Source organism: Myotis nattereri, assembly GCF_964212035.1.
Source record: "Myotis nattereri genome assembly, chromosome: 5".
Classification (NCBI taxonomy): domain Eukaryota; kingdom Metazoa; phylum Chordata; class Mammalia; order Chiroptera; family Vespertilionidae; genus Myotis; species Myotis nattereri.
The window spans coordinates 2,587,397-2,608,200 of NC_138080.1; the positions used below are offsets into that span (position 1 = coordinate 2,587,397).

At 59.2% G+C, this 20,804-nt stretch overlaps 1 protein-coding gene and 1 long non-coding RNA gene across 3 annotated transcripts in view; one reads left to right on the forward strand and one right to left on the reverse strand.

Moving 5' to 3' along the window:
• The first annotated feature begins 6,265 nt into the window (after positions 1 to 6,265).
• On the forward strand, positions 6,266 to 7,269 carry LOC308518926. Its single transcript, XR_013995966.1, has 2 exons — positions 6,266 to 6,591; positions 7,073 to 7,269. It is a non-coding gene; the product is annotated as an uncharacterized lncRNA (long non-coding RNA).
• Positions 7,270 to 8,018: 749 nt separating this feature from the next.
• Positions 8,019 to 20,804, reverse strand: part of PRSS12 (serine protease 12) — a gene marked incomplete at its 5' end in the record, with an annotated part of 61,290 nt that continues 48,504 nt past the window's right edge. For both annotated transcript variants that reach the window (XM_081090716.1, XM_081090715.1), the window contains 4 exons: positions 8,019 to 9,936; positions 10,497 to 10,777; positions 16,371 to 16,493; positions 17,052 to 17,130. In XM_081090716.1, coding sequence (XP_080946842.1) covers positions 9,629 to 9,936; positions 10,497 to 10,777; positions 16,371 to 16,493; positions 17,052 to 17,130 — 791 coding nt within the window. In that variant the 3' untranslated portion in view covers positions 8,019 to 9,628. The remainder of the gene's footprint in view (positions 9,937 to 10,496; positions 10,778 to 16,370; positions 16,494 to 17,051; positions 17,131 to 20,804) is intronic.

Sequence of the window (20,804 nt, forward strand, 5' to 3'; positions counted from 1 at the left end):
TCACTCAGCGTGATATCTAATGAAATGAGAGGCCACCTCCCACCAACAAGAGCATTTTTCAGCCAAGCCGGGCCAACCTGGCCAGGTGACATGGAGAAGCCGGCCAACCCGGCCAGGTGACACGGAGAAGCCGGGCTAATCCCCTCCAGGTGACACGCAGAAGCCGGGCCAACCCCCTCCAGGTGACACGCAGAAGCCGGGCCAGCCCCCTCCAGGTGACACGGAGCCATGATAGAACCGAACAACCGGTCGCTATGACGTGCACTGACCACCAGGGGATCACAGGACGCCTGGGCAGCTCCACTCTATGCTAAACCACACAAGGCTCAGCATGATTCTGGCTAAACTGCTCAATGAACGTATCCGTTAGGGTGTTTAATGGAGGCACTGACTGTAGAGCCCCAGCTCCACATTTCCTCTGACCCTCCGTGACCTCGAATCCACGGATCTTACATTTCCACGTCCCCTGCTCCTCTCAGGAGCTACCACCCTCCTCACTGGGTTAGATTCCATGGCCGCTCCTCAGACCTGGTCCCTGCCCACAGCCCTTTCCCCGCTCACTCTGCTCACTCTCCTGGCAAACCCCAGCCTTCGGTCATTCCACCTCTTCGCCGCCTGCACCCCTGCACCTGTGCGGCTGGGCTGGGTGTGCAGACAAGGACAGTCCTGCTCCTTTTCAAACGGAAATGAACTCAAATTCATTACAAGACCCCACGCAGGCCCCGGCGTGGCCCAGGGACCCTACTGCCCTTCAATGCACTCACACGCTCTCCTAACGCCCCCGCCTCTCTTCTCGGCATCCAGCACTCCCTCCCGCCCTCACTTTGTCCATGAACTTGCTTTCTATTGCTCAGGAGTGGGGGGGGGGGGGGGGCGGGGGCAGATTAATGGATGAGAAGACGAAAAAGGTCCCAGAACACAGCCTCCCCTGCCAGCATCTGGGCCCTGGACTGCTGCTTCGCAGGTGAACTGCTCACGGGTCCCAGGCCACTCCCACTGTGAGTCCAAGACCCACCTCCCCAGCCCAGCCGGTCTCCCCACACCCACTCCACTGGGTCTCTCCCATCAGGACACAGATGTGCCTCGTGTTCTCCGCTCATAAATAACCCATTCTTGATCCCACACGCCTCACTGGAGACCGCCCCATCTCCAGTTCTCCCCTCCCCCATTCTCTCTGAAATGGCTCTTAACAGGCCCTACAAGCCCTGCCCTGCTGAACCCCAGGTCACGTCTCCACCCCCCTCACTGGCACCAGGCACAGCGGTCACTCCCTCGGGTTTGAAACACGTCCTCCTGGCTTTCAGGACACACTCGCCTGCTTTCCTCCTGACCGCACTTAACCTCCTGTGCGGTTCCTGCTGGTTTCCTCGAAGGTCAACGTCGACACCCCCGAGGGCTCAGTCTTCGGTCCCATGTTCCGTCTCCAGGGGGCCCCTCGGTACGAGCGCGCCGAGTCATGGCTTTGCGTGCCGTGCAGTCGACAGCTCCATGTTTGTTTCTCCAGCCAGAGCCGTCCCTCGCGGCCAGGCTCACAGGCCGGACTCCCCGCCCGACGATCCCACGCGCACTGTTGTCTCAGCAGCGTCTCCAGCTCAGTGAACGGCCCTGTGCTCCGTGCCTGGGCCCAGCTGCGGCTCCACCAGCCCACGAGCAGAGGCCTTGCGGCCACCTTCCCACATCGCGCCCCTGTCCTCATGTCCCACAGCCAATGCACCAGCAAATACGGGCAGCTCCACCCAAACACACCCAGAACGGATCATGAGTTTCCTCCCCGGTACCGGTGAGCCCACCCATTCTCTTACCTGTGTTCTTTTAAAAAATATATTTTTATTGATTTCAGAGGGGAAGGGAGAGAGAGAGGGAGAGAGAAAGAAACATCAATGATGAGAGAGAATCATGGATCGGCTGCCTCCTGCACGTGCCCCCCCCACCCCCACCCCTCACCCCACCCCATCCCCCACCCCACCCCACCCCCCGCTGGGGACCAAGCCCACAACCCAGGCATGTGCCCTTGACGGGAATCGAACCTGGGACCCTTCTGTCCCCAGTCCAACACTCTACCCACTGAGCCACACCAGCCAGGGCTCTTACCTGCGTTCCTGCTCTAACCCCAGCCCACCCCTGCCCTGGGGCTCCTCCCCACAGAGCTGTGGGACATGGAACCTCAGGTCCCACCTTGTCACTCCTCTACTCAACCTCCCCAGCGGCTGCCACGCTCGCTCCTAAAACCCTAAAGACCCTGAAAACCCCACAAGGACCAAAGGCCTCAGTAGCCGTTCCCTTTCTCACGTCGCTTCCTGCCTGCGCACTGCACTCCAGCCACCCTGGCCGCCTTCGCTCCTCGAACGCGCCCAGTGCAGGAGTTACGGATGCCGGTAACAAGTCACGGAATTCACTGGCTTTAACAACACTCCTCGCGCTCTCCGCGGGTCCCAGAGCCGGCGCGGCTGAGCAGCCTCTCGGGTGCAGGTCTCCCCCGGCTGCCGCCAACGGGGGGGGGGGGGGGGGGGGCGGGGGGGGGCCTGGTCCTCTCGGCCCCACGCCCAAGCTCACTTCCTGGGTGCTGCCGGGATGCAGTTCCCCGTGGGCTGCTGGTCTGGCGGCCTCGGCTCCTCCCCGGCTGTCGGGAGAGGCCTCCCCAATAGAGCACCTGGCTTCATCAGAGCAATTCAATCCAGGAGGGAGGCGAGGATGGCCGCAGACACAAGTCAGAGTCCTTCGCAATGGCCCCCAGAGGGACGGCTCATCATGGGGGCCCTGGAGGGAAGGGGGAGGGCGGGGACGGGGCGGGACCACTGAGAGCCTGGGGAGCGGCAGGTGCGGCCCCTGGGGTACCAGCTGCTCAGAATATTCTCCCTCCAGGTAACCTCGTTTCTCCCTCACCTTCTCCAAACTGCGACCTGATGGCAGCTCCTCGTGGCCCGGAACATTCCTAAAATCTCAACCCCTACCCCCCAAACTTCCCGTCCCCCCTCCTCGCTCTTTTCCTCTGTGGCCTGGATGGCTGCGCCATGTAGCTGACAATTCCTGGGCTGGGGCTCCGTTCCCATCCCCTTCCCTGGACAGGGGCAGGTTAGCGTGGGCCAGAGACGTTCTGCATGAGACGGGCGGGGGAAGCCAGCGGGGGTGGGGGTGGGGGCTCTGAGCGGGTGTGAGGCACACCTGCAGGCCAGGCGCCTGTCCCTTCTGTGCCTGCCCGGCCAGCCGGCGGGTGTGGGGCCCCAGCCAGGTCTGCGCCTGCTTCAGCCGCGGCCTCCACCCGCCCACTTCAGGGCCTCTGGTCTGACGGGGACCAGCTCCGCCTGGTGTCTCCTCTGCTGTCAGGTGGGACCTGGGGCCCAGGGAGAGATGAGAGCAGGTGCCAGGCCCCTGAGGATTCGGGTCACCCACAGCCGACCTATCACAGATCTCCTCTCCCAGGGGTTCTCCTCTCCCAGGGGTTCTTCTCTCCCAGGGGTTCTCCTCTCCCAGGGGTTCTCCTCTCCCAGGGGTTCTCCTCTCCCAGGGGTTCTCCTCTCGCGGGATCCCAGCCCTGGTTCCATCTACTCCCGCCACTAGAAGGCAAGCCCTGGCACAGACCATGTGGCTGTTCTGTGCACTGCTCTCGCCCTGGCTCCCAGACAGGGCCTGTGTATAGCAGGAACGCATTAATCACTGATGGACGAGCCATTTTTTAAAACGCAAGGCACGCGTGAGAAAAAGCCCTCAGGCCACTTGCTGTTTCCTCCTGAGAGACCTGCAGTTAATTCTGCTCCTCTGATCATCACCAGCGTCTCTATCCAAGAACACGGAAGGCCAGGGTGGGGCGGAGCAGGGTCGCTGAAGAGCAAGCATTCTGCACCGCGCTGCTCCAGTCCCGTGCCAAACGCAGAGCTGCCCGGTCTCACTATGCCAGGTCTACAGCTTGCCTGGCGCGCGACATGTAAAATCCTCAAGCCAACCTTTATTTACGGTCAATTGTTTCTTCTCCGGTTTATTACACCACATTCTCTCTCCTGCGTATCCCAAGTCTCAAAGAGGGGGCTTCACAGCGGGAAAATCCACTAGCTTTGTTCCCAAACCCCACAAATTTCTCACTAACCGTAGACAGGAACAGTCCCTAAAGCACTGCTCAACGTGAAACTAGAATAGGCTGCAAAGTTACGAATGCTTTTTTATTAGCTTTATTTTCAAAGTTTTACATTTACAGAAAAGTTGAAAAGCAAGCTCACAGAGGGAGACAGATCAGGGGTGGCGGGCGGGGGTGCGGGAGTCACAGGTACGAACTTCCGAGACCGTTGTAATTAACTAGTTATTAATGACAGGAAAGGCGCAAAGGGAAGGCCAAAGGCGTGTTTCCCGGTCACACGTCCAGTTCAAAACCCAGTCGGTCCGGGGCTGGGATGTGTGCATGGCGACTACAGTTAATGCTACTGCATTCTGCGTATTTCAGAGTTGCTGAGAGAGTAGGTTTTGAAAGTCCTCTTCAAAGAAAAATATTGCAACTATGTGTGGGGCTGAGTTGAACTAGATTTGGTGTGATCATCTCACAACATACAAAATATCCATCACGATGTCTACACCTAAAACTAATAGAATGTCCCATGTCAAGTCTATCTCAACTGTTAGGAAGAAAACAGATGGAGGGCCCGCAGGGTGGAGAAACGGGCCCACGGAATACGGGGGCCGCCTCGCGCTCTCGTGGTCGGTGGTTCAGCTCCTTCACCCAGCGGATACGCCCATGAAAACACCTCCGGTCGTGTGTATGGCTTAGTGTGCAGGTAGTGCCATGGCCGCCTTTTCCTCCCCGACCCCCTAATCCATCTGTGGGAGCCCTGACCCAGAGTCTCAGGTCATCACTAATTTGGAGAGGAGGGCTTTGGGGGTTAAGGTTGAAGGAGGTCATTGGGATGGACCCAATCCCATAGGGCTGCGGCCTTTACAGAGCAGGGAATCCAGGTGCAGGGAGCCCGGGTGCAGGGAGCCCGGGTGCAGGGAGCACGGGAGCAGGGAGCCGGGGTGCAGGGAGCCCGGGTGCAGGGAGCCGGGGTGCAGGGAGCCCGGGTGCAGGGAGCCCGGGTTCAGGGAGCACGGTAGCAGGGAGCACGGGTGCAGGGAGCACGGGAGCAGGGAACCCGGGTGCAGGGAGCCCGGATGCAGGGAGCCGGGGTGCAGGGAGCCCGGGTGCAGGGAGCCCGGATGCAGGGAGCCCGGGTGCAGGGAGCACGGTAGCAGGGAGCCCGGGTGCAGGGAGCACGGGTGCAGGGAGCACGGGAGCAGGGAACCCGGGTGCAGGGAGCCCGGGTGGAGGGAGCCCGGGTGGAGGGAGCCCGGGTGGAGGGAGCCCGGGTGCGGGAAAGACGCGTGGAGACGCAGGGAGGGGCGCCATCTGCCGGCCGGAGAGAGGAAAGGACGGCGGGGACACCATGACGTCAGACCCGGAGTCCCGACAGGGGAAGAGGCATTCCCGCTCAAGCCCCGGTCCCGGGCAGTTCAGACGGCCCGGCTAGAGACTGGAGATAAAGCCCCGCTCGCGGGCGGCCCAGGTCAGGGCCGGGCCTCTGCGCTCACTCCTGACGGGGGCAGGGGGAGCCGGGGAGCGCTTTGTCCGCCAAAGGGACCCGACTTCCTGGAAACGGGTCCGCCGAGGCCCGGCCCACGGCAGCAGGGCTGCCCGAGATGGAGCAGAGCGGCAGGAAGCGCACGTGCCCGGCGCCCGGCCTGTCGCGGGCGGCGGCCTGGAGTGGTGCACCTGCACCGCCAGCGCCGGGCGGGGAGGGGGCCGCGGGGCGGGGCACTGACGCCCCAGGACGCACCTGCTGGGCCGCCAGAGCGTCGCCTGACCCCGCCCCCGCTAACCTGGTGACGTCAGGCCGAGCCGCCTGCAAACCCGAGAGCCCGGCCCCGCCCCCGAGCACCGCGCCCCTCTGTGGCCTAACCCACCCGAAGGTGAACTCGCGGGGACTCGCCAACCAGCCGCTTCTACGGTAACTACCCGGAAGGGGCTGGACTCAATCTCTCCACCCATCAGCCGAGCGCCCTCCCCCGTCGGGATCTGCAGTTCTCGCGAGAACTTTTGTGCTGCCACTGTGTGCGCATGCGTCCGACTCGGAAGCCTCAGGAGCTGCCCAGCTGCCAGGAGCAAGGGGAAAAGGCGAAGGGGGAGGAGCTTGGGCGGGGCCTGCGCGCTCTCTCCCTCCCAGCCCCGCCCCTCGCGGCGCGTCCCGGAAGGGCGTCATCCGCCGTATAAGAGCGCGTGCGCAGGAGCGTGCGGCCTTTCCCCGCTGGGCAGCGCTGCGTGTGTGTCAGTGGGCGGTCGTGGTTCGTGCGCGGCCGTGTTCTGTGCGCTAAAGCGATGATTGGGACGGAGCCCCCGGGCCTCGCCAACATGCAGCCGACGCGAGGGCCTTGCGGCGGCAGGTCCAGGTCGGCAGCGGCAGCCCGCGGGCTGGGAGGCCCGGGCGGACTCGGGGCTCCTTAGGCCGCGCGGCCGCCACGTGCAGCCCTAGTACCGAGTCCCAGGCGGCGCGCATGCGCCCTGCGCTCGGGCGAGTCCCGGACGGTCGGGTCCACGCGGCGCCCAGTGGCCGAGCGGGACGCCTGCGCCGGCGGGTGAGTAGCGTCGCTCGCGGCCCTGTCGCGGGCGGGCGGGCGGGGTCTCCATGTGTCTTTGGGACCTGTCTCTGTGGCAGTCTCCCTTCCTAGCCATGGAAGAGCATCCTCTTGTTTATTGGCAAAGCTGTCACCATCTAATTGGTATCAGATTCTGACTTGCACAAGTGACATTCTTCACGTCTGCAGCCCGGGGGGTGCGGGGTGACTGCGCGGAGATGTATTTTTCAAATGTTTCTGCGAGGCTGAACTGATGGTTGCAATGGGTGATGGAGAACGTACGGTCCGGTACCTTCCTTTCCGTCCGTATTTCAGAGCTGCTCTTACTGCGAAGGACCCGGGAGGCCGGAATTGACCGTCCTGCCGGCGGTTTGTAACTCGGGAGGGTAATGAGCCGGCTGAGCGGGGGGTGACCGAGCGGCCTCCGCCCTGTGAGTTAGGGGCGCAGACGGGGTTTTTTAAAGCTGTTCTTCCCTTGCAGGGACGAGAGGTCTCCGGGAGCCGCCTGCATGCCCAGGACAACGGGATTCGAGTCAGCAGCCCCAGGATGGCTGGGAAATGATGTGATGGGAACAAAACGATGTTCTGGGAACTACAGGAAGTATTTTCAGTTATGCCTGGATGTTGGCAGATGAGTGTGTGCTTGTTAGGATTAAATAAAGTGCTGGTTCGTCTGGCTGTTCCGTGTGTCCTGGCTGATCACTAGGTGGGAAGGTGCTTACTCGGGAGAGCATTTGGGGAAGTGGATTCAGGAGAACCAGGACACCCCTGAGAGGTTCAAGTCCCAGGTGTGCCGCCAAGCGAGACACCCATCTCCGGCAGTGATTAAAGAACATTGAACTTATTTAAGGAGAACGGGGATATTCAAAGGGAAGGGCTACACAGAAAGGGGGCCTTGGTGACGGGCTTGGGGGGTTAGCCCGGGTCGAGGTGCTGCTGCCCATTGCTCCCCTGGGTGGAGTCTCATGGGACCCATAGAATATTCATCAGCTTTCCAGGTGTGATCACTGATGGGTGGGTGCCAGGGCAGGGGGTCCTGAGGCAGCCGTGTACCACTTGTCAGGTTTTTCTTTTCTGGGCCTGGAGCTGAAACTGAGGCCTGGGTGTTATCTTTAGGGAGAAAAAGGTCAGGGTCCAAACTGCGTGACCAGTGATATGCTAGGGGACTGGAGGTTACCCTGAGGGCGAGTTCCTTGTTTTCCCAAGGTTTTTTAAAATATCTTTTCATTGATTGGCTGCCTCCTGCCCCAGGGATTCAGGGAACTGGCACGTGCCCTGGCGGAATTGAACCCTGACCTGGTTCATAGGACTAGGCTCAGCCACTGAGCACGCTGGCCACGCACCTGGAGCTTTGTGCCCTGGTGAGTCTACTGGCCGTCTAACCGCCTCTAGGGGAGAGGAGTCACCACACAAATTAGACAGCTACACAAGGTGAAAGGCTGCACTTTATTTACACATTTGTATCGTAACAGAAGTCACAGTCAACAAATTAGAAAAGTATATTTTGAACCAAAAGTTTGACTTGGAGGTTGAAGGGAACTTCATGCCACTTTTAAATAAAAGTTCCCTTTAACCCCTAAAAGCTCAGGCTTTTGATAATGTTGCTCTACTTGATACAGCATTGCAGCTCTGCAATAAAGCAAAGCACCATTAGGTTAGCACCAGTTACCTAGCTCAGGATTTGCAGACCGGGACACAGTCTGGCGCAGAAGGAGGGAGCGGTTCCTCCTTAGGGTCACGTAACCATTCTTGAGCCTAAAGTATGCACTGACCTCTGCCCGTCTCTATGACTCTACTCCTGGGAGAGAGGAGAACTAGACCAGGGGTTTGGGAAGGGCACTGGAGTGTCCTGGGGGCATGCCTTCCATCCTTGGGCAGAGACGGCACTGCCAGCAGGAATGTCTTGAAAGGTTACAGGGGCAGCTAGTCCTTAGCACTTCGGGAAATGAGCCCGAGGGAACTCCCCTTTGGGCAGGAGAACATGGGGGCACAACGCCACTGTCAGCTTTGGAACTGTCTGGATTCCAGGCCCACCAGCTGTCTCACTCCCAGGCCTGTTTCCTGACCAGCTTTCTATAAGCAGTGCGGTGCCCCGGGCACACCAGTGGGTGCATTACATCGGATAAACAGCTTTAGAGCTCTCCCCACGCAGGCAGGGAGAGCACTGTTAGTGTTTATTAAATGGGACCGTCAGGCTGGTCTCGGTAGGGGCTATCTACAGTAAAGCGGCAGCAGACGGCCCTCAGGTCGTGGTGCAGGAAACAATGCTAAGGAAGAAACATGTTTACCAGTTACCATGTGACGTGGTTAAAGGTAACCAGAGCAGATGTGCTAACAGATCGGGTGGGTAAATCAGGGTGTGCGTCCAACAACTTGAAGACATTCTTTCCCGTGTTAGCGGGAATTCCACGTTTTCCGAGCTACATACAAGGGGGCTGGAACACTGGTGGTTGCCGTGTGCCTGGCACAGAGGCCTTGTTCATGCACGTGCCGTGACAGCCTACCCAGCAGGTCCCTTCCCTCGGCCCTTCTCTCACCTGACAGGCCACAGATCACACGCATGCAGCTTTGTCAGCCTTTAGCTTAAATGTATGTAAACAGGAAACCCGGGCACTCTTACTCGGAGGTACTGAGTATTTTTTCCGTCAAACATGGGCACTTAATATGAATCCATATGTCACTGGTTCAGTTATAAGTTCTCCAAATACAGGTAAAAACAGCGTTATTGCACAGTCAGTACACACAGTAATACCAGGGGATTCTGAGGAAAGTTCAGTAAGGTTCAAATGAGAATAAAGTTAGTCCCCAGTGGAACTAGCTTGGGAGGCGACAATGCCAATTCAGGATAATCAGTACCACATGGAGGTTCTACAGACACGTTCACGCCACAGTCCTCCCAGGCAGCGGAGGGGACGCGGTCCTATCAGCACAGCCAGGACCTCGGGCCCCATTGGGGGGCCTCTGGCTGAGGACCAACGCTGAGGTTGAAAGTTGCCAACACATTTTTTAAGTACTATTTCCTTGAGGGTTCCACCAATTACAGTTTGGTGACACTTTTTATCCAAGGTACGAAGGCTGAAACTTTGGTATAAACGCCGGGCGAACCCTTGGCCCCACAGCCATAGCCCCAGGAGGTCACCCCGTACACGGCCCAGCCGGCTCCCGGCCGCTCGCACACGAGGGGCCCGCCGCTGTCCCCCTGGCAGCTGTCCACGCGGCTGTGTCCATGGAGGCTCCCGGCGCAGAGCATCCTCCCCGTGAAGCGGCCCTGGTAGCGCTCGGCGCACCGCCTCCGGGGCAGCAAGGGCACGGCGGCCTGCTGCAGCGTCCTGGCGTAGGCTCGCCCTGCAAACCAGACGCGGTTAGCCTCCAGCGCCCGTCCTGCAGGAGCTGCCCTGGGCAGTTGCAGGGCATGACCATCTTTCAAATGAAAGCCCTCCTGTGACGTGAGTGCAGTTTCAATGGCACCCGGGCCACCACCTGCCTTGTCATGCTGGCACTCGCACCTTCTTGCCCTCCACTAACCCGCTTCTCAGCACCGAGTCTGGACGCCGAACTAGCAACACTGGGCTCGCTACGGACAGAGCCCCGGAGAGCAGGCGCGCAGGCGTCGGCGCTGAACTGCGCGTAGAAGGTGGGGGCCGCTCGGGCTGGTGTGGTGAGCACGTCCACGCTAAGGCCCATCTGCTGCACTGACGTGAGGACTGGTTACAAGCGACAATTACCCGTCAGCACCGGAGGTGACAATAACTCCTACACAGAAGCTGTATCCCATGTATGACGGGCTTCGGTTCCACACCCAGGATGCGAACCCAAGGTCATGACCTCACCCAGCAGGACTTCCTAACATCCACCAAGATTCTACAACCGACCCGGCCCACCGCCCGACCTGTCACTTCCGTTACCTGTGTCTCCCCAGCCTGTGATGTGGCAGCCGGCGGCTGTCCGCTGTGGCCTCTCTCTCCAGAGCGGCAGGCAGGCGGGCAGGACGTGGCTGCTGAGCCTGGCGCACTGCCCGTCCGGCCCCTGCAGCCTGACCAGGGCGATGTCGTGGTCACTGCTGTCTGGCCGGTACGCCCCGTGGATGACAATCTGTTGGACTGCGATTTCTTCTTCAAACTCCTCGGGCACCAGCGTGTGGTAATCCCCGACCCGGACAGCGTAGCTCCGTGAGCTGTTCCCGTACCTGAGAGGCGGGCGCTAGTCAGCGCGTCAGATGCTGAAAGGCGTCCTCGCCCGAGTGACGGCCCCTACAGCTGCTGCCAGCCCGTGTCCCACGTCGCCCGCCCCCCCAAGGTCCCCCGTTTCCTTCCATTGCTCTGCCCCCACCGCTGTGGGACGCGAAAGCCATCCTTCCACCCCACGGGACCTCAGTCCCTTGACCCTGACCCCCCTCTCCCCAGGCTGCATCCCATAATCCCTCCGTCCTTTTATCCACCAAACTCCACCAAACTCCGCTCCGGCTCCACGGGCACCACGTGCTGGGCTGCGGAGGGGAAATGACACTGAGCAGCTCTCAGCTTCACTTCTTCCCGGAACAGGAAAGCGTCCGCTGGGTACCAGACCTGTCCTCGCGTGTGGACGTAGAGAAGCTGGCGTTCTCGGTGACTGCCTGCCTGCACAGCAGACCCTCCCACTCGCTCCCGTCTATTCCTAGACACTGCCAAACATTCGAACAGGCTATGCAGGGCCCTGACAACCCCACCGTGTGGAAAGCAATTTAACTGCCCAGCTGAAAACACTAGGCAATGCTACAGAGACGATATAGCTATCAGCCACCTACCAGAGACACGTAACACCATTTCCTATGCCCCCCTGAGGGTCTCCATCTCCAACCTTAATTCAGGGCCATCTTTAACACCCAGAGGCCTTTCACATGGTGCACCTACAGAATATCACCTGCTGGGCTCCACTTCAAAATGGAAGCAACATGTAGGGCTATTTCACATCCTGAGACTGTAAAAAGCAATAGTGGACAAGAATCGGATATTTAGATAATTCTCACTTAGCTCCCATTTTCTGTGTACTGATATTATTATTATAAAGATTCAATATGCCTACTTAATGTACTCAGGTTTTAAAGTAATACCCCAAGTGATTTATTACTTTTCTAATGAGAAAAACTGGGGTTGCACTCTTGAAAGTACTGCTCAAATGTTTCATGTATCTTTGGAATAGAATTTAAAAGCCATCACTGGCCAGTACAGCAGCCAGCAGCCACCTGTGTCTGTTGAGTACAGTAGCCAGCAGCCACCTGTGTCTGCGGGAGAACTTGAGATGTGGTTAGCCTGAATGGATACGTGCTAAAAGTATAAAGAGACTCAGGACTTTAAATATTTAGTATAAGAAAAAGGGTGCTATATATAATGTTTCTATGGATAATAGGAAAATTAAATATCTCAATTTGTATATTATATTTTGCAATGGTAATGTTTGGATATACTGAGTTAAAGTGTATTATTAACATTAATTTCACCTGTTTGGTCTTTTTATCTTTTAATGTGGCTACTAGAAAATAAATGTAACGCTACATGTATGACTTGTATTTGTGGCTCATTATATTCCTACTAGGCAGCACTGGCCTAGAGAAAGAGGTTGCTATAAACTGGGCATCCATTTATGATATATCTTTACTGCAGTCTCCTGGGCTGCTTGTAACTTAAGCTGGACTTACAAGACATTCCCTTCACATGTCAACACTTTATGTCCTTTAAGATAATTACATCTGTCCCAGCCAGTCCGTGGAAGGCGCTGATGCGTAGCTGCACTAGGCCTTGCATCGGAACTGGCCGCAGAAGTAAGTCCCCACGATCTAGACATGGGCCGCAGCAGGACACCACTGCACAGGGGGGGTCATGACTGGAATGGGGTGAAGCCTGGGCAACCTCGCTTCTCGCGTCACCTCACGCCTGGACCACGGCAACAGCCCCCCACACGCCTTCCTCTTCGCGCTCTGACCTGAGCATCATCGCAAGTGTAACTTGAAATGCACCCTCCACGCTGCGGCCAGAGTGACGTTTCCCGCAGACAGAGCATCTGCCCTTCTGACGACCCTTCGCGGGGTCCCCGCGGCCGACCTGCTGCAGGTCAGACCCTTAAATGATCACCCACCGCCCGAGAAAGGCCTGTCCACCCCTCATCCAGCCGGGACCTGTGCCGGCTCAGCTGCTTACACAGGAGCCTCACTGCTCAGCGGGTGGGGCGTGGCGCATGCATGGAGAGGAGAGGTCGCAGGCTCCATCCCCAGCGGGGGGCGTGCAGGAGGCAGCCGTCCATGATTCTCTCATTGATGTTTCTCTCCCTTCCTCCATCTCTAACATCAATAAAAACATTTTAAAAATTTTAAAAAAAGTGCCTCACAGCCTCCTCTTCATCCAAACCATTTGCAAAGCACCCCCCCCCCCGGCCCCCATCCTCCTGAGGCCAACACAGACTTGGTCTCTCAGGTCTCACGTCAAGAACACACAGCAGCCCTGCCGCCCGGGACGGCCAGGCCTCTGCGCACTCCCGGCAGCGGGCCCTTCGCCTTCAGCCGGCTTCTCGGACTTGCTAAGAGGTGACGGGCCCTCGGGTGCTCGCTCGCTGCGCTGACCACTCGAGGGACCCGTGGCCGAGGTCCCCGTGCCACTGGACGTGCACAGCTCACTGTGGGCCCAGGCTTCGCAAGGAAACAGACTGAGGGACCCTACGTGATAGCCGTTGCTGAAAGGCCTTCGACTGCCCCTCAAATGAAACGGAGGGAACCCCCAAACATGCGGCAGGAAAAGCCGGCAGCTCAGCAAACCCAGCCCCACCCGCTCTGAGAGCCCAGGTGACCCCCAACAGCAGCAGGGGCGAGAGGGAACAGAGCCCCTCACGCAGGGGCGGCCGCATCTGTGCTCGCCCCTCCGTCTCCTCCAAGCCCAGGCTTCCAGCGGCCCATGCGCGGCCGCGACGGGCTCTGCTGCCCGATGGACCCAAAGGCTGACAGACGGCTGTGTGAGCGGCTCCATGGCTTAGAGCAGCGGTTCTCCTCCTTCTGGCCCTTTAAATACAGTTCCTCATGTGGTGACCCAACCATAACATTATTTTCGTTGCTGCTTCATCACTGTCATGTTGCTGCTGTTATGAATCTTGTAAATATCTGATATGCAGGATGGTCTTAGGCGACCCCTGTGAAAGGGTCGTTCGACCGCCAAAGGGGTCGCGACCCACAGGTTGAGAACCACTGGTTTAGAGAGAGGGGCCTGTGTAGCGGGACCCATCACACCCGTGGAGTGAGGACCCACCACCCACGTGAGCGGGGACCTGCCGCCTGTGCCGAGCGGGGACCCATCACACAGGCCGAGTGGGGACCCGCCGCACATGGGGACCCGCCGCACACGCGGAGGCCAGTTCAGCTGGAGACGCAGCTGACGAGGGGGCAGAGCTAACTTCTAAAGAACCCCAATTAAATCACCTCTAAAGAACCCGAAAGGCCACCCTTGGAACCGAGCGCTCGGTCCCCCCTGCAGTCTGGGGGAACTAGTCCCTCGGGCCTCTTTCAGAACTTCTGATGGTTAAAGGGGGGCTGTGTCACTCCAAGTCCCCGAGCCCAGGAGGACACCATCTGCAGCTCGTTCTGGTCCCTGGACGCTGTCCCGTGCCTTTAGGAAGCTCACTGCACTGAAGATGTGAGACAGCCGCCGTGGGCACCTTGAACCAGAGGCCCACGGCCCTGGGGAAGGCCAGGGACCGAGTCCCACGGATAAGGCGGTCCATTTGCAAAACAGCCTCTCCCTGCTCACAGTCAGGGCGGCACCGTGTCAGCAGCCACCAGAGGGCCCCGCCCTCATCCGCCCCTGCTCCCTCAGCGGTGCACCCTCCCCTCCGGGCACGCGGGGGAGACACTCAGAGTGACCAGAGGCAGGGGGTCCGGGTGTGACGTGCACTGCCCGCTGCCCGCCAAGAGCGCAGCATCTCAGCCGGACCCACCGCCTGGCAGCCGAGCCCCGTCGCCACGCAGCAGCCATGTAGGAGCCTCCACGCCGCGCCGAGTAATAGACAAACACAGGAGAGATCACTGGTTTCAGCAACAATAGGAGTGGGCAGGCCTGGGGCCGTCCTGCCGCGTAAACAGACAAACCCGGACACGTGCTACAGAGACCTTCCAGGAACCCAAGTCAGATCAAAGTCTTCAACCTCGAGGGGAACTTGGGGGCGATGTCCCCACTTTTGTGCTTTAGCCTTGAACCCTGTCACTCCTCGCAGAGACTCGGGGGGGCGGGGGGGGGGGGCGGAGTGAAGCGTTTGCTGACTCCGCCCGTGGCTTCTCTGGTCCCCAGCGCCACCCCCTCCTCCACTCATAGAGCAAGGCCACCGGATCCCCCGCTCCACTAATGATCATCTCTGAGTCCTCTTCTCGAACCCGACCCCTACCAGCCAGCCCCGTCTGAGCTGCTCAGTGTATGAAAGCCTCCCACGCGCAGCCACTGCTCCTCGCCGTGGACCGTCCGGCCTTCACTGCGCGGCTGAGGACCAGGCTCCGCGAGGCAAACCCCCACCCAGTTCAGCAGTGACAAGAGAGCACCCAACAGAAGAGCAGGCAAAGGACAGAAACAAAGAATCATCAGGCAAATGGGTGTTTTAAAACCCCAAACCCCGGGGAAGGCGGAATTAGAATCCCAAACCCCAGGGAAGGCGGAATTAGAAATGTTGATGGCGTCACGTGGAGACGGGTGAGGAGCGGCCACGTCCCTGTGCCATCACCTGCACCGGCACCTCCAGCCCTGACTCCACGGAGCCGGGGCGCAGCAGGAGACCTCGCGAGGGAAAGACGCCCCGGCCCAGGACCGGCCAGCCTGCCGCGTGTCCCGGTGAAACGGGCAGCGTGTCCACCGCAGCCCCGCGCGCCCACGGGAGCCACCTCGCCAGCCGCCGCAGAGGGACACGGCAACTGGGTTCGTCTCACGCAGGAGCTGAATCCGCTGCAGCGAGCAGTCCCCACAGATGGAGGCGGGCCCAGAGGAGGCCACAGCACAGCTCGTGGGAACACAGACATCGAAGGATTGCTTGGGGGAACTTCTTCACAACATGGAGCCCAGTTTAAAGTGTGGTTAGGGGCACTTTCAAATGCACAGGATGAGGAGCACATAGTGGGACTCCACCCTCATCACCTGCTTCAGTCATTCCCAGCACGTGCCAAGTTCAGGCTGGGAAACGGCCATGAGCGGGACCCCGAGCAGGGACGGGGGGTAGGGGGTCGAGCTGGGACCTGGAGCAGGGACATGGGGGAAGGGGGTCGGGCTGGGACCCGGAGCAGGGACAGGGGGGAAGGCCAGCAGGCTGCAGAGCAGACCCCCCTGAGCACTGGGACCCCACTCCCTGACTTCCTGTGTGTCTGGGGGGTGGGGGGGGGGGTGCCTCTGAACTGGGAGACTTCAGCCGGAACGGAAAATGTGCGACAGGAAGAAATGATCAGGATGCCACCTGACTCTCCAGAAGGTACAAACAGAGAAACTAAAACACACAAACACGTGACCCAAAGGACCAGAACCGAGCCTGCCCCCTCCCCCGCCTTCCTCACCACATATCCAGGGGTCTCCGCCCGCTCTCAGGCAGCCTGTCACCTCGGCCATGTTCTCGGGAAGCTCTGCCGTGGCTGCCTCCCCAACACCATCTTCTGTCCCCCGAGTCTAGGCTTTGCTCTAACCCCAGGGCAGCAGGGGGCTCCCCGAGGGCCCTCGCTCCATGGAGCCCTGGTGCTGGGGGAGGAGGGGGCGGAGGGCCGGAGCCACGCTGGGCCGTCTGGGGGGACCTACCTCTTGAAGCAGTGCGCGGCCGTCAGCACCCAGCAGCTGCTCAGCAGGGTGGCCCCGCAGAGGAGCCGGCCGTCCCCGCGGGGAGACCTGAGGCGCAGCGACACCTGCCAGGGCCAGCCGCCCCTGCAAGAAAGCAGGCGGCCATCACGGTCCGGAGAGGCAGGGGCGCGTCCTTAGGACACGACAGCGGGCTTGGGGGCATCGAAGGGCCCCATGAAAGATCCCCCTGCCGTGGGAACAGCGCCCCCCGCCCTGCAGACGGGCACCTCAGCACCCCCTTCCAGAAGCCGGCCCCTCCTCTGGGCCTTGGGATGAGATGTGCTCCCCTCCTCACACCCACCGCCCCCAAGCAGCCTGAAGAGCATCCGCTGGGCACAGAGCTGGTTTTCCCTTAGCAAATCCAGCAGCGAAGTAACGGGTGGACAGGGGGCAAGTCCAGTGGAGCAGGCGCTGAGCTCCGTGAATTCTGCATCCGCAGCGGCGCCCCCAGGTCTGGGGGGGGAGCCGGTTTCTGCCGCGAGCGCTCAGCAGCCCAGAAGCAGGACCGCAACGTGAGAACCCGCACAGGCCGGGAGGCTGGGCGTGGCCGGGGGGTGGGAAAACACCACGAGGCCATCACGCCCCCAGTTTGTACCCGAGTGCATCCCAGCCCTCTGCCCTGGAGTCCGCCCGAGCCCGTACCTTAGAGAGTTCTTCCCGCCAACGATGCGCTTCTGCCGACGGTGCAGCGGTCGGAGCCCACAGCCGGACGGGACGGGCGCTGGGCGGAAAGGGGAGGAATTACTCTCAGGCCGAGGCGGGAACAGCCACACAGCCCCGCTGCTCCTGCCGATTCAAATGCCTCCTTCCTCCTCAAACCACAGGCTGCTTTCCTACGGGAGCCAGCTGCCTGTCACGAGGCAGCGCCACTCACAGCAGGCGGGGCACTGGGCTTCCCTGTCCAGATGTGACCCGTCGGCACCCACACCTCCTCCTCTGCTGGCCAGAGGCTGTTAGGGCTTCGGGAACGTTAACCAAACGCCGCAGTGGTCTCGTCACTTGCTTCTCACACACAGCCCTCTGCCAACCCCCTGGGCACATGCCACCCTCAGAGGGCATCTGGCCCAAAGGCACACCGACTCCCACATTCACATATCAAAAGGGCTTACTGCGCCCCTTCAGGTGGCAAACTGTATTTACTTATTTATTTTTTTAGGGCCTTCCAATAAAAACCAGAAGACCTGCTAGACCAGTGGTCGGCAAACTGCAACTCGCGAGCCACATGCGGCTCTTTGGCCCCTTGAGTGTGGCCACGAAGTTTCAATCGCACTGTACGTGCGCGCCCACACGTGGTATTTTGTGGAAGAGCCACACTCAAGGGGCCGCAGTTTGCCAACCACTGTGCTAGACAGATTCAAGAAGAGCTGTAAGCACTTTTTAAATAATTTTTTAAAAATGTTTCTATTGCTTTCAGAGAGGAAGGGAGAGGGAGAGAGAGAGAGAGAAACATTAATGATGAGAGAGAATCATTGATCGGCTGCCTCCTGCACGCCCCCCGCTGGGGATGGAGCCCACAACCCAGGCATGTGCCCTGACTGGGAATTGAACTGCGATCTCCTGGTTCATAGGTTGACGCTCAACTACGGAGCCACTCTGGCTGGGCTGGCAAACCGTATGTAATCACACTTCCAAGATAACAACCTTTACAGCAAGAGCATGAACAAAAGAGCCAAATTAAAAACATATAAGTGGTGTGCAAAAGCACATGGAATCTAAGGTGTGGCTAATGTTTCCATGTTTCAGAAGGTAGAACGGATAGGCGAGCATTCTGCTCTCTGGGGAAGGCATGTGTAGAAAGGGTAGGAGAGACTGGCTGTCTATCTGGGTGAGGACCTGGAGCCCTGGCAGCACCAATGGCTGCCCGGTGACCAGCAGAGGGCGGCCCAGCAGGAAGTCAGCACCAGCCCGTCCTACGGAGGAGGTCCCGCCAGGTCCCCAGAGGGCTGAGTGCCTGTGAGCTCCTGCGCAGGCCGGGTCCTCACCGCAGGACGCCAGGCCGCTCACTGGCTCTGCCCACTGTGAGGCCGGGGAGAACAGACGCTGCAGGAACCCCCGAGCCAGGCCAGCGGGGTGCTGCCACGCGGGGACGAGGTAATGCTGAGCCGGCGGGGCTGGGGTTGACCTCGTTTTGGGCGGAGCACCAGCTTGCAAGGAGGAAAGTCTATTGAGGGCCACAAAGTCCACCGTTACAACGATCAACAGGCAAAATGAAGCTCATTTATAAAAGGATCCCCTCGGATGACCAACGGCTGAAGTCTGAATCACCTTCTAGCAGTCGGTCACTAGGTCTCAAGCCTCAACACGGAAGCAACAGGGTGAGTGAACCAACTCTACAGTCTGGGGGTCTGAGATAAAAACCTTTTTATCTGATGTACAGTAGCACTGGGACCTTGGAAATGTATCAAAATAAACGTTGCTGCAACTCTAGCAAGGCCTGTCCTGGCTGGTTTGGCTCAGTAGGTAAAGCATCAGCCCATGGACCACAGGGCCCCAGGTTCAGTTCTAGTCAAGGGCATGTACCTGGATCGCAGGCTCAATCCTGGCCCCAGGTCTGGGCACGTGCGGGAGGCAACCAATCAATGTGTCTCTCTCACATCGATGTCTCTCTCTCCCTTCCACTCTCTCTAAAAATCAATGGGAAAATATCCTTGGGTGAAGATTAACTCTAAGAAGCATTAAATAAATTTAATGATTTATTTAATCACTAGGGGCCCGGTGCACGAAATTCGTGCACTGGGTGTGGGGCGGGGGGGAGTGTCCTTCAGCCCAGCCTGCCCCCTCTCACATACTGGGAGCCCTCAGGCGTTGACCCCCATCACCCTCCGATCGCCTGATCGGCCCCTTGCCCAGGCCTGACGCCTCCGCCAGAGGTGTCAGGCTTGGACAGGGGAGCCCCATCTCCCCCCGATCACTGGCTCTGGCCCCCGCCCAGGCCTGAGGCCTCTGGCCTAGGAATCATGCCTGGGCAGGGGACCCCCATCTCCCTCTGATCGCTTGCTCCACCCCCCGCCCAAGCCTGACGCCTCTGACCCAGGCTTCAGGCCTGGGCAAGGGGACCATCATATCCCCCCAATCCCCGGCTCCGCCCCACACCCAGGCCTGATGCCTCAGCCAGAGGAGTTGACCCTCATCACCCTCCGATCACCAATCACCGGATCGGCCCCTTGACCAGGCCTGAAGCCTCCGGCAGAGGTGTCAGGCCTGGGCAGGGGACCCCCAGCTCCCCGCGGTTGCAGGCTCCGCCCCTGCCCAGGCCTAACGCCTCTGGCCTAGGCGTCCGGCCCAGGCAGCGGGGACCTGCAGTGGCAGCGGGGGATGCCGCGATCGCGCGGGCTCCGCCCCTGCCCCTGCAGGACGCCTCTGGCTGAGGCATCGGCCCGGGCAGCGGGGACCCACAGCTGCAGCGGCCCCGCGATCGTGGGCTTCGCTTTAGGCCCAGGCAAGGGACCCCGAGCTCCTGGGACTGCCAGCTTCGACCATGCCCAGCTCCCATCGCTGGCTCCACCCCTACTTCCTGCTATCACTGGCCAGGGCGGCAAAGGCGCCTGATTCTCCGATCATGGCTGGGGGGCAGGGCAAAGGCTCTTAGCTCCCCCCTGGATTTCTGATCACTGTCAGTGGCAGGGGGCTTTTTCCTGCTTTCCCTTTCACCTCCCTGCATTGTGCCTACATATGCAAATTAACCGCCATCTTGTTGGCAGTTAACTGCCAATCTTAGTTGGCAGTTAATTTGCATATAGCCCTGATTAGCCAATGAAAAGGGTAGTGTCGTACACCAATTACCATTTTTCTCTTTTATTAATGTAGATTAAATAATTAAATGCATAAATCATGGAGAAATCTGTCATACTTTAAAATATGTTTACGTGGGAATATAGTAAAACATTTTACAATTACTGGGTTTTTGTGTTTGTCTTTTGCTTAAGGAATAACTGAAAGAATGTCCTATTAGTTATATTCAACTTGTAACTGGAGGTTGGATTACTGAAAAGTGTTTAATAAAATAAGCTATAACCAATACCTAGGAAGAACTGGCTTGCTGGCTCGTATTTGTCACGGACATAAATGCATGTGTCCCCGAGCACAGAGGGTTGTAAATGTTTCTCTACTTTCAAAAGCCCCTCAGAGAGCGAAGAACCACACGAACAAGATCCAGCACGTTCGGTGTCTGCTCCTGGGGCGCTATGAAAAGACGTTAGCGGAGAACGTCCAGGTGTTGATGCACCCGCTTTGCAGAAAATCCAACACGTCACGACTGTGACCTTAGTCCACGTCAATAAAGGGTGATTGTTCTTTCCATGAAACAGGGCCAGTTTCCTCCGAAACAGCTGGTGCCCCGCTCGCTCCCTCACCCCGTGTGCGCCATAAGGGTGGCCTCCGTTCGGACGCGTGGCA